The sequence below is a fragment of the Phocoena phocoena genome, chromosome 9 (assembly GCF_963924675.1).
Source record: "Phocoena phocoena chromosome 9, mPhoPho1.1, whole genome shotgun sequence".
Lineage (NCBI taxonomy): Eukaryota > Metazoa > Chordata > Mammalia > Artiodactyla > Phocoenidae > Phocoena > Phocoena phocoena.
In genome coordinates, this window is record NC_089227.1 from 47,658,153 (window position 1) to 47,671,699 (window position 13,547).

The 13,547-nt window shown below is 36.3% G+C and overlaps 1 protein-coding gene across 4 annotated transcripts in view; it reads right to left on the bottom strand.

Moving 5' to 3' along the window:
• The window catches only part of PPP1R9A (protein phosphatase 1 regulatory subunit 9A), a 311,948-nt gene that overhangs the window by 45,873 nt on the left and 252,528 nt on the right, over positions 1–13,547 (bottom strand). For all 4 annotated transcript variants that reach the window (XM_065883481.1, XM_065883482.1, XM_065883479.1 and 1 more), the window contains 4 exons: positions 13,365–13,418; positions 10,466–10,695; positions 8,420–8,516; positions 7,559–7,730 (listed from right to left, as the gene is read on the bottom strand). In XM_065883481.1, the coding sequence (XP_065739553.1) occupies positions 7,559–7,730; positions 8,420–8,516; positions 10,466–10,695; positions 13,365–13,418 (553 nt within the window). The remainder of the gene's footprint in view (positions 1–7,558; positions 7,731–8,419; positions 8,517–10,465; positions 10,696–13,364; positions 13,419–13,547) is intronic.

The following is a 13,547-nucleotide window of genomic DNA, read 5'->3' on the forward strand; positions in this document are numbered from 1 at the left end:
GTGAAATGTTAAAAATATTCCTAATTTTAAAGGAAATTCTTGATTTTAACATTTGACCACTAAATATGATGGTCGATAGAGACTTTTGTTAGCCTCACATAACAAGAAAGTTCCTATGTATTTCTAGCTTAATAAACTTTTTACCATGAATAACTGTTCAACTTTATTGTTTGTCTTCATCTAATAAAATGATTATATACATTTTTCCTCTAGTTAATGTGTGAATTATATGAGTTTTAAAATGTTGAACCAACGTTGCGTTTCTTACATAGACACAGTTGGTCATGATAATATATATGTAGACTTTAAAATACATTTCTGGATTCAACATTTACCTTTGTGAACAAGTAGGTTTTTTTTTTTTAAATAAAGAGAATTCTGGCCAGCCAGTGGGCATTCACTCCGCTCATCTGAGAGTAGAGGAGTAACTCTATTCCAGAACACAATAATGTTAGTTTAAACCTCAGAAACCTGTATTAACCCCATATCCATCCTAACTGTTAAATATACAGATCTATACTACATTAGCTACACAGAAAACCATACTCAAGGCATTTGCCAGGGAGTATAACCTCTAACATACTGACAATTTATATTTATTAAAAGCTCACAAAGAAGTACAACACTTGTATAAAAAGAATGTTTTCTTGTTTTTTTTGTTTTTAAGAAAAAACAAATCCCCAACGCTTTGAGGATTTTTATCAACTCTTTACTCAGTAATGCAGGTCACGCTCCAATTATGGAAGATATTTTTTTATGCTTAGTTGCAGTAAGGACTCATTCCCAAACAAAACAAGTCGTGACTTCACATGAAACCAATAAATGGATTTTTTTAATAAAAGGAAGACTGGCAAAAAAGCTTGCCCATTCAATTTCAAATATTGGTTATAAGGTATAGCCACTGATATTCTTTCATGTTTAGAAATTCTTTGTCATTATTCAAAAAATCTTGTGGTTTTTTTTGCGGTACACGGGCCTCTCACTGTTGTGGCCTCTCCCGTTGCGGAGCACAGGCTCTGGATGCGCAGGCTCAGCGGCCATGGCTCACGGGTCCAGCCGCTCTGCGGCATGTGGGATCCTCCTGAACCGGGGCACGAACCCGTGTCCCCTGCATCGGCAGGTGGACTCTCAACCACTGCGCCACCAGGAAAGCCCCCCAAAATGTTTTTAATCATGCTAATAAACTTGTTTACAAACAAACCCCCCACAACAGTTGAATGGGGACATCTTAATGAATAGTCAATCCATCCTCTCCAGCAAATATTCTAAATTTTATCTGTAGGTAACCACACAAAGAATAAAGTTAATATAGGAAAAAATAAGTAAGAAAAGAAATCCCCACTTGATTAATCCAAAAGAAGGCAAGAAAGCAGATAAAAAGAACAAAGAAAGATTTTTTGTTAGATTAGAAACAAATAGTAAGATGTTAGATTTAAACTCAATATATCAGTAAAGTTAAATAGCAATGTTCTAAATGCATCTTAAAGACTGAGAAAATTTTTTAAAAGCAAGATTGAGACTGTAATAGAAATAAACAACTAGCCATTGCTTATAAAAGACATGGAAAATTTGTAGTAAAAGAATGGAAAAAGATACCACACAAACACTTACTAAAAGAAAGCTGATACAGCTCCTCAAATCTCAAACAAAATCAATAACAAGGTGAATTACTAGAAATAAAGAGGGACATTTCCTAATGATCAGAGGTCAATCTACCAAGAAGATATAACGATTCTATATTGTATGTATCCATTAACATCACCTCAAACACATAAAGCAAAAACCGACATAACCAAAAGAAGAAACAGATGAACCTACAATTATAGTGTTATTTTTTGACGCATCTCCCTCATAACACATTCTAGAAGTTTTGAATATGGTTAACAAATTTGACCTGACATACATGACAGAGCACCTGAGCAGCAACTTAGGTCAACAGAGAGCTAAGTACCACCATTTCTTATACATCCTCTCCTCTCAGTAATTTAAATTGCTTTTACTGAACAGTACATCGTATATTTATGTGATGCCATTAGTCCACACTGAGGTTCACTGTGTGAAAATGCTCTTATACAATCATCAGTGGATCTACTGTAAGGATGTTATCAATATTAATATCACTGCTCCAAATCATGCATTATTTGTACCAATAGTTATACTTCTCTTGAGCAGATGGTTTGTCTTAATCTTATGAACACTGTGTAGAATGTAATGGACCAGGGTTTCCATCTCCTTCTGATGACCAGAAAGTTTACAGCCAAATTAAAGACTTAGCTTCAGAAATAATATAAATATGGTATATACACTTGTAGCATCATATCTGGTTCTACTCTGTCCTCATCCTCATTGTTCTCCTTTATCTTGCCACTTTCAATTCACTCTATCCTGTCATATAAAGGTGTCGCTCCAAGTTATTTCTAGACAGTGCATGATGAATGAAATATAAGAATTTAAAAACACACAGGTGGTGAAAAAGGCAAATACCCTTAATGGCAGTTGTTTACTTCCCCTTGCTCTTCCTGATAAAGACTTTATTTAAATATGAGTAAGTTACAAAAGAACGATTCAATTCAGGAAAATCAGATTCAGTGCAAACCAATAAGCTAACAAATGGGTCACAATAAGCAAATACCATACGATAGGGCCTACTGACCAAAGAATTAGCTGGCCTGAATATCTAAGCAGGCTCAGAGCTCTACTGATATGTCCACAAATCCCAGGTTTGGGACGATGCTTACTGGGTTCAGGATTCAAATGTGGACTACTATCTGAGATCTACTTTTAAGAAATCTGGGGCCTGAGACTTCCCTGGTGGTGCAGTGGTTAAGAATCTGCCTGCCAGTGCAGGCGACACAGGTTCGAGCCCTGGTCCAGGAAGATCCCACATGCCGCGGAGCAACTAGGCCTGTGTGCCACAACTACCGAGCCTGTACTCTAGAGCCCATGAGCCACAACTACTGAGCCGTGTGCCACAACTACTGAAGACCTCGCGCCTAGAGCCGGTGCTCCGCAACAAGAGAAGCCACCGCAATGGGAAGCCCGCACACCACTACGAAGAGTAGCCTCCACTCACCGCAACTAGAGAAAGCCCGTGGGCAGCAATGAAGACCCAATGCAGCCAAAATACAGCTACTGAGCTTGCGTCTCTCACTAGAGAGCCTGCATGCCACAAACTACAGAACCGAAGCACCCTGGAGCCTGCGCACCACAACTAGAGAAAAGAAAACCCGCACAATGCAACTAGAGAGAAGCCCGCAAGCCACAACGAAAGATCCTGCATGCCGTAACTAGGACCCGATGCAGCCAAACATAAATAAATAAATAAATAACAAATCTTAAAAAAAAAAATATCAGGATTGACTAATTCCAGCCACAATTTATTATGAAAGTCTCGACTTTCCTATAATCCTCTATCTTGCAATTTGTCTTTTTTCTTCTTGCACAGTTCTCATTAGAGTTAAGAAATAGTAAGTAACTAAAAGAACTAAGGATAAAATGCTTTATATACCATCTTCCATGTTCATACTTTGGAGAAGATAACTTGCAGTGTTATCTAATCAGTGCCCCACTGGCTGAGTAGATGGGTGTGAAATAAAAGAAGCATTTGGTACTAATGCCCAAACTTCAAAGGGATCCTTGAATTACACTTACAAACCTAGCAGTGACCCAGTTCCTGTTATGCCTCAAAACTATTAACGGTATTGCTTTGGATTTCCTGACTTCCTATGATTTCAGCCTTTTCTGGGGGCAAAGAGTTCCTATCAGTTGTCTAGGAGAAGCAGCAGACTCCAGAAAACCAGTACAGTTCAGTTGAAGAGTTAAGAAAATGGGCTGTGGAGCTGGATGAGTCCAGCTCCTGGTTCTACCGCTTGCTCATTGAGTGACCTTGGACAGATGGTTTAATTTCTCCATCTGAAGTTTCCTGATCTGTAAAATGGGATGACAGCAATACTACTTCTTAGGGTTGTTGTGAGGATTAAATGAATTGCTGTAACTTAAAACACTGCCTGGCCCGTAGAAACACTACATCAGTTCCCAAGAATAATTTTTTTAAGTGAAGTATGGTTGATTTACAATATTGTGTTAAAGTATTGTTTGTTATCACTATTGCTGACTTTGCAAATGTTATCTTTTTCCATTAAAAGAGTTTTTAATTTCTGAGAAAAAACAAAACTGTTAATGGGTCACAATGCTTACAGAATTAAGTATAAGCTCTTCTTCCGGCATCCAAAGACTACTTTTACTCCAAGAACACCCTATGACACACTTTTAACAAAAGGTCCCACTTTTAACATAAGGTCTATGAATCAGGAAAAAAATTATTCTAATTTTATTCACTTTTTTCTCTTCTTCAAACTCCCTCTCATCTCTTAAAATGTTTCTATCATCTATTTGTTTCATACCAAACCCTTCACCTGCCTCAGGAAGAGCATGGTATTTAAGTGAGTTTTTTAGAGAAGTTAATCAAACTACGACTACAACCCTTTTTCCTACAAAGATCTCTCTAACATGCCTGTTTTCTGCTCTTTTTCTAATCCTGACTTGAATATCTGAGTGGCCACAGACATTTCTAGTCACTTCGGGGCCTTTGGATACAAGGTAGAGAACTCTTATACAGACCAGCATTACTCAGACACTAAGATATTATAAATATGAAACATGGCAGTGGGACAAAACTGTCATTTTTCACATCCTGGAACACATGTAAACTAATATCTGACCAGCATACTGGTGGAAACTAGAAGGGATTTAGAGTTTGTTTCATCTCTTGGTGAAAAAACATTGTTATAGTTGCTTTATGGATTTTAAGAAAAAAGTATCAGAATGTGTTAAATAATATATTTGTATATATAATCTGCCAACTTTTTTTTTTTTTTTTTTTTTTTTTTTTGGTGACCAGGGATTGAACCCGGGGCCCTCAGCAGTGAGAGCGTAGAGTCCTAACCACTGGACCTCCATGGAATCCCCAATCTGTCAACATTTTAATGAGATACTTGAGTAGGCTTAGTTTATAGAAAGAACCATACATATGATGTTTGGATATAAATTTAACTGTGGCAAATTTTTGCATGGTTTGAAAAGCGGTTTTATCACTCTAAAAATGTACAATAATTTAATATCGAGAGTCACATAATTAATCCATCCCCAGTTGGGACTCTCATTCCTAGAAGATGATGAGTTCTTGTGGAGAAGCAGCTGCTTACATGCTCTTCCTTTCCTCCTCTTACCTTTCTGCCTCCTTCACTCTCTCCTTCCTTTTCTTTCACATTTCATTCTAACATAGATTTTCACTGACCTATAACTGATAATCCTTTTGCTTCACTGAGCTGCCTCAGACCCAAAAAGATGCTAAACCACTCATCCTATCAATAAAACACTCCAGTGCTTGGAAAACAAATCAGAACTGGACAGTCCACAGGAGGTGGGGAGGTAAAGCACTGCACCTCAAGGGCGCAGACTAGCAGAACTGACTTCAACCGCTGTACCCATCCTGTTGCAAAAAGGTGTGTGTTGGGGGGGAGGGTGATCATTAAATACCAAATGGCTTGCGTTTGGTCCGCTGCTTTACTTCCTTTTCTGAACCTCTAGGACTTCAGTGTTCCCTAGCAACAGAAGCAAAGGATCAATTTAGAAAAGTGCTTTCCAGAGCATTCCTATCTAGCTACTGACCAAGCCATTTTAGTTTATGTGATCACGCAACTGAAATTCAAGGAGATTTATCACTGACTGTCCTCGGCAGCAAAACTGGAAGAGTACCGCTTGATATGTATGCTACTAATGTCTGAGATGACTGATTCCACCTCTACTGCACATGCATGGATTGGTTTCAGGAAGAATTAGTAGTCTCTGCATCTCACCGTGAACCGACAGTGTTGCTAGGGAAACTGGTAATTATGTGGCAAAATGGAGGGTGCAGAAGAGAAGAAAAAGGGTTCAGAAGAGATGTAAGGTTTTAATCCAAATCAGCATGTTTATAGTATAGTTTGCTGATATTCTGCAGTCATATAATTTAATAAATACCATTAATTATATGTTTGACAAGATACAGATTTCTGAACTAAAAGAAATGAGCAGAAATGAATAAGACTCTGGAAAGCTACTGGTTACTGATCATACTTTGTGTATGGCATAGCAGGAATATATATTTATTATAAACTACGACGAATTTGAAGAATTAAAATATTCAAAAAGGTGAAAAAAACACATTGATTTGATTTCTGACTTTTTAAAGAAAACAATCTTATCGAGTTCCAGATATAAAAATTGTAACTCCATAAAAGCTCTAATAAAATTTCTTTTTTTCACCTCAAACACCCTTTAGGGTGGAGAAGAAAGAAGTGTTGCCATTTTGATATTATACATAGTAAAAAACCAAGCCAGAGAAGTTGAATGACCTTCCTAAAGTCACATACCTCTTCAGTTAGTGGTAATGTTGGTGCTAAATACTCTTCTTTAACTGCCTGGGAGGCATTATTTACAGATTATGTCTTAGTAAGGGAAAACACAGCAAAAGGATATAAACTTAGTGAACAGATGCAAATCTCTAAATACCACTTTCCTTTTAAATGAAAATTTCCAATACTTTTCACTTTCAACGGCTAAGAGTTTAGTTCTGAAAGTTAATGATATGATATAAACACTTGTTTATCAGGAAAATCTCATTGGAGACATTTTAAAATGTGCGAAAGAGCATCAAAGAATTAAACAGTTCATTAGTGATCACAGTTTTACTGCATGTCAAACCACTGCCTGTGAGTTGTCAGTCCCTTCACGACTGCTGCCACATGACATTCTTTTATTTTCACTTTTTCTAAGGTCTACTAGGTACCTATTTTAAAAGATGAAATAAAAAGTTTTATGTCCGCCTGTGCATTTATTGTTATAAATTCTTATACATTCTCTAATTTATAAATACACTATACGTATTAAAACATTCATACACATTCTTATACACACAGTCTATGCACGGGCGTGTGTGAGGGAAGCAAATAAGTGATTTATTTATGGTTGGTGTATGAAAGAAGACAGCCATTCACAATACAAAATGCTTCCCGTGTTCTGGTCTGATTTGGTCTCTGACAGGAAAGAATGAGACATATACACAGGACATCGAGGTAAAAGCAGAAAACTACACAGAACTTCTTAGTGAATTCCAAGTGCTAGAAGTCAGCCTTCTGATGTTATGAAAAAGATCTTCTTTCTAGGGACTTAAAAATCACTCATTTTAAGCCTTACTAATTAATACTTAAGTAGTGTAACTCACCCTATATGGGACGAGCTATCAATTTAAGGCAGTTTATTAAGCTTATCAATTTTATGGTGGTTTAAAAATAATATCTGACTTGTCCGATTTGGAATTTTGTTAATTCTTTACATCAAAGATTTATTTTTGATAAGATGAGAGAAAAATTATAACTTCCTAATTTGATAAGCCCGTTTTTCTTTCCCACAGCAGGAAGACTTTTTCAACTTTTAAATCTCTGAGTTAAAAAAAGAAGAATGTAAGGCCAAATTTTACAGTCATTAAAAACATTTTTTATGGTTAGGTTAAACAAACCTTGACTTAGGCCATCTTGACAAGGTGTCTGCTTGACATCCAAGTTCTCCAAGGTATCTCCCTTAGAGACCTCACTAAGAGATGTTCTTCTCTCAAAGATGTTGTTGTTATTGTTGACTTGAGTCCCATTTTGCTTCAGTAGCCTGAACACCTCAGCTTCCAAATCTCTAATCTAAGAGAGAAAAAAAATATCCATTCATGAAACCCTAAATCAGCACTTCTCTCCAAGCACTAGGCAAAACTACCCTATTCTTTTTTTTAATTTTTATTAAAATATAGTCGATTTACAACGTTGTGTTTAATTTCTGCTATTTAGCAAAGTGACTCAGTTATACATATATATACCCTTTTCAAATTCTTTTCCATTATGGTTTACCACAGGATATTGAACATAGTTCCCCGTGCTATACAGTAAGACCTTGCTGTTCATCCAACCTATATATAATAATTTGCTTCTGCTAATCCCAAACCCCCAGTCCTTCCCTCCTCAACCCTCCCGCCTCTTTGGCAACCACAAGTCTATTCTCTATGTCTGTAAGTCTGTTTTTGTTTCATAGATATGTTCATTTGTGTTGTATTTTAGATTCCACATGTAAGTGATATCCTATGGTATTTGTCTTTCTCTTTCTGACTTACCTCACTTAGTGTGATAACCTCTATTATTTCATTCTTTTTAATGGTCCATTGTATACATGTACCACATCTTCTTTATCCATTCATCTGTCAATGGACATTTAGGTTGTTTTCACATCTTGGCTATTGTAAATAGTGCTGCTATGAACATGGGGGTGCATGTATCTTTTCAAATTATACTTTTGTCTGGCTGCCCTATTACTCAGTGGCTTTGAGCATATAACTCACCCGTACTTGCAGGCCTTGAACTTCCACAAGATGAGCTTTTTCCAAATCTTCTATTTTCTTTCTTTCTGCTTCCTGTCTTTTGATGAAATCAAGTTCTCTTAAGAAGAAAATAATAGATCTCATTGCATCAAACACTCAATAAATGAGGAAACGTAAAAATTCTTATCAGAAGCAATGAGCTGCACAGTGAAATAAATAACTACACAGCTGTTTAAATAAACAAAACCCAATCACAGAGAAAACGTATCTAGTAACGAAAGCAAATAAAATGTCTTAATGGGGGCTTCCCTGGTGGCGCAGTGGTTGAGAGTCCGCCTGCTGATGCAGGAGACACGGGTTCGTGCCCCGGTCCGGGAAGATCCCACATGCCGCGGAGCGGCTGGGCCCGTGAGCCATGGCCGCTGAGCCTGCGTGTCCGGAGCCTGTGCTCCGCAACGGGAGAGGCCACAACAGTGAGAGGCCCGTGTGCCGCAAAAAAAAAAAAAAAAAAAAATGTTTTAATGGATTACAAAGTAAAGAAAAATGCTTTGATTCTGCTTACTAAGATTTTCATCTGTAGCTCCTGACTCTAGAGCACCCGTTCATATTTAGATAGAAACTACTGAACTAATGACCCATGTTGGACAATTTAGTGGAGATAATTACATGTCAAGTAGATATAATTCCACATTTATAAAGTCATTTACCTAGTAAACTGATGGAACTGGATGGTAAGAGTTTTAAAAAGATAATTATAATAAGATTGCTTCCTATAAATGGCAGTAGAGGGGCTGTTGGGTCAGAAACACTGAGGGGGAGCTGTCACTACATACCTGAGGATAATATGGGGAGAAGGAGAAATACCTCCATTTTGAGAGTCTGGAATGCAATATGCAAATTTGGTAGAATTTATTATAAAATTATTACATGAAATAGAGTTAGGTATATTTTTGGTAAAAAGAGTTAAAACAGTGATGTACTGAATTCATGGTCATAAGAACAATTCTCCCCTTTCTAATACACTTTTTATAGCAATATCTTTTAAACATTACAAACATTATTTCCATGATAGGAAATAACAGTTACGGTGACTCTTACATATATGCTTAGCTTTTTAAAATCTTTTTGCAGTACGCGGGCCTCTCACTGTTGTGGCCTCTCCCGTTGCGGAGTACAGGCTCCGGACGCGCAGGCTCAGCGGCCATGGCTCACGGGCCCAGCCGCTCCGCGGCATGTGGGATCTTCCCGGACCGGGGCACGAATCCGTGTCCCCTGCATCGGCAGGCGGACCCTCAACCACTGTGCCAACAGGGAAGCCCTATGCTTAGCTTTTAAGGCTTGACATAGAAGGCCAGATGAGATACTGGTGCTACTTTCTATTATTCTAGCTAGCCATAAGTAACTGTTGAAAAAAATCCGTAAAAATCTCCCTGGTCAGTCTCCCTGAAATTACACCAAGATTCAACAGATGGAAGCAAAGCAGCATCAGCTCAGAAATAGCAGTTGAAATTTAAAAGCAGAGTGTGGTGATGGTCTCTTACTGCACTGAACCAAGGCCCTTTTGATTCTCTCAACAGCTGAAAGAAGGAAACTGGCAGGGCAGGAGGTCTTGCTAGTCAATATTTACACTATCTGTAGTGGGAAAATTCTGAAGTTAACTGATTCTAAGAATAGACATAGAAGCAGCCTCATCAAGGCCCCAGTTGCTGCTTTGTAAGTACTTTATCCAATAGTCATTCTGCATGACTTCAGCTAGGCTTCTTGCTTCTAAATCACAGATGTTTCAAAAAGGATAGAGGTTCAAATGGTTTAACAGTTACTATTAATGATTAACAACAACAACAAAACAGGAGGTTGCCAAAAAATTATAGAAGAAAAACTATAATCGCATATGAAAAATGATGCAAGAGATTTCTAAAACTTAATGTCTATTTATGCATTACCTATGCTCCTTAGGGGCATGACTCTGAGGCCACCTTTTCTTTTCCACTAGATATTATGAAATTACTGGATGTAAACCTTCTTTAGATACACATAACTATTCTTTAGTCATTGGAAGCTGCTTACTTTTGTTGAAAATCCTTGATCAGTTTCTTTGCCTTGTTGTACTTCTTTTCCAAGGCTTGATACTGGCTTTGAGTCTCTTTGAGGTGCTCATTCACCGTGTGGCATAACGTTTGAGCCTCAATCCAGTAGCTCTCCAACTTCAACATTCTTTCTTTATTCTCTTCTATATTCTGCTGGAGCTGGGTTTTTTCTAGTTCCCACCTCACTTTCTCATTTTCTGCGGCTTGTAGCTGGACAAAGCAAATATCAAAGCAAGCATTATCTGGGTACTTCTGTAGCAAAAATCCCTCATATTTTTATAGTGTATTTTAAATTCCATTGTTACATATATTCAAATCATCAAACACACTGAGATGAGAAGAGCAAGTATTATTTTCATTATTACACAGATTATGAAATGGAGGCCTTGAAAAGTGAAAATGTTTGTACAAGGTCACGCATCTGATAAATGACAAAACATGGATCTGATTCCAACTCCCATGATCTTTCCATCACACTATGTGGTGTATGAAATTCTCCGAGCAGGAAAAAGTGTTTTAGAGTTTGATTCTATCCAATGAACTTCAACACGCTTTCTTTTAGAGTTTTTCTTTTTTTTTTTTTTTTAACATATAATTATAAATGAAAAGTTAACTAAAAAGGGAGTGGGGAGAGGCAAGCTGGGAGGGAGAGAGGGGCAGAAGCACACAGTATGGCCTAATGGATAAGAGGGGGACCGTGGAGTCATACAGTTTAGATTTGAATTCCAGGCTCTGCCATTATTGGCCTTTAAACCTTGGACAAGTAACTGAAGTCCTCTAAGACTAAATTATGTTATCTTTAATCAGAACTGTGATATAACACATCAGCATGCTTGGAACAGCTCCTTGGGCATAATAATCTGATAAAAGTGATTTTTACTTTGTTTCTATCCCTTTTGATGATATTATCACATCTTTTATTTCAACTGACATGAACATAGCTTGTAGCTCATTATTTTGCTGACACTGTTCTGAGTTTCTAGAGCCTAATAAATCCTGATTTGAATAAAAGTATAAAAGACAGTGTGAGTAAAAATATAAATGATTGCTGAATTAATTTAAATCTCTCTGATGGGACAGAAAGGCAGCTTCTCGTGGTTTCTGCTTTCAGGGAAGCTTAGGAACAGACAACACACTGGTCCAAATCCCTCATTTCTGAAGAAATTCAAGACTGATCTCTCAGGTAAGGGGTCAAAGGTCATTTATTCACAATAACCAGCTAACCTTTAAATGAGTGCTTCATCTACTTCACATGCCTCTGTTAAAGTTCAAAAGGATGCAGAGGCATTATAAACTATCAATTTTCAAAATCTAAAACATTCCAAAATCATTCGGAAAGTGGAAATATATATTTTTATGTATATTTTAAACTAAACACATTGGCAAAACAGGTTACAAAGTAAAAAGTAGTCAAAAACATTTCAAGATTAGGAATTCTATTATCAACTTGGATATAAAGAGTCATAGTAAAACAAGCTAATCTATGGCTATTATATGCCAATATAATATTGAGAAAAATATAAAATACTAATTTATAGAATTTTCTAGATTAAATATCTAACACATAAGCTTTGTTAAAGCACTTGCAATCCCAGGTGAATCTTTTTCCCTGATTGTACCTAACTAAAAAAAAATCTTCTATTCTTCCATTCTATGACAAGAAACATGGCAATTTAAAACAGGACTGGGTATTTGCTGCATCTTTTATTAAGCAATGTTTTGTGTTTGAGTTGTTTATTTACCAACCACTACTAATTTAAAACTTATTATTCACAGAGCTTGGTTGAAACCATGAATGATGTAGAGACATGTTTTGACTAAAGAGCTGCAGAGTTATTAGCTAAAAATACCATTTAACCAAAATAGCCTTGCTAATTCATCTCCATTTAAAACACATGGAAAAACCAAAACAAGTGTATCTAATGTGAACAGGGAAACGGACTGTTAGTAGTGTGAGAACAATTATGTCTCAATTTTTAAAAGACCATAAAAAATAAAGATTATTGTGTTTTTAAAGTAACTCAAAAGATATTTTTAAATCTTTGAAATTATGTACTTGATAAAACTAAACACTGTTCAAGAAACTTACAAGTACCTTATAATTTACCAATTAAAAATGCCCTTCTGAATTATATATTATTTCATATATAAACTAAAAACATATACTCCTTTAATCAAGACCTATATTTCCCCACAGATTTAAATAACATGAACTAAACTTGTCTAAAGATTTCTGGTAGCACCTGGCACCTAAAATAAATTATTCATATATTAATTAAATTTCATAATATTTAATTACTAGACATTGGAAGTTTTCTCTGTGAAAGATAAGTAATGTGCTATGTTAAAATACATTATCTCTGATGAATAAGTTAAAAATAATTAAACATTTAAGATAAGATAAAGAGATACAGTATAACGGCTTGTGCTTAAGGAATTAGTGGTCAAAATGTAATTTGGATTCTTGAACTATTATAAACATTTACTTTTTAATTTAATTTAATTTATTTTTTTAAATAGCAGGTTCTTATTAGTTATCCATTTTATACATATTAGTGTATATATGTCAATCCCAATCTCCCAATTTATCACACCACCACATAAACATTTACTTTTTGAGGAAAGCTCAGAGGGAACGGGCCACATGTGTGCAAATATGTAATTTAAAAATACTGTGCTATTTTCACTGAGGGGTATGGTGGTGCTGACCCCCTAAGAGTATGCACTGGCAGGATTTTCCGCTAACAGTGGAAATGAATCTCTCACATTTGTATTCTTTCAAATGCACAGAAACAAATTCCTTTAGTCCTCGGGTTGAATTTATTCATAGCATCTGAAGTTTAAAAAGTACAATTCAAACATCATGTATTGGTGCTTACCTTGGTCTTCAATTTTTGAATCTCTGCTTCTGTAACTGCATGTTTGATTTGCAACTGAAAATGGAAAAGGAAGAAAAAATCTGAACTAAGTGTATCTATATTTTTAAAGCTTCAGCAGCTAGCAGAATACCTTATTATATAGCTGAAGGCCTAGAAAAGTGCTGCAATGCAGCAGGTTGTAAA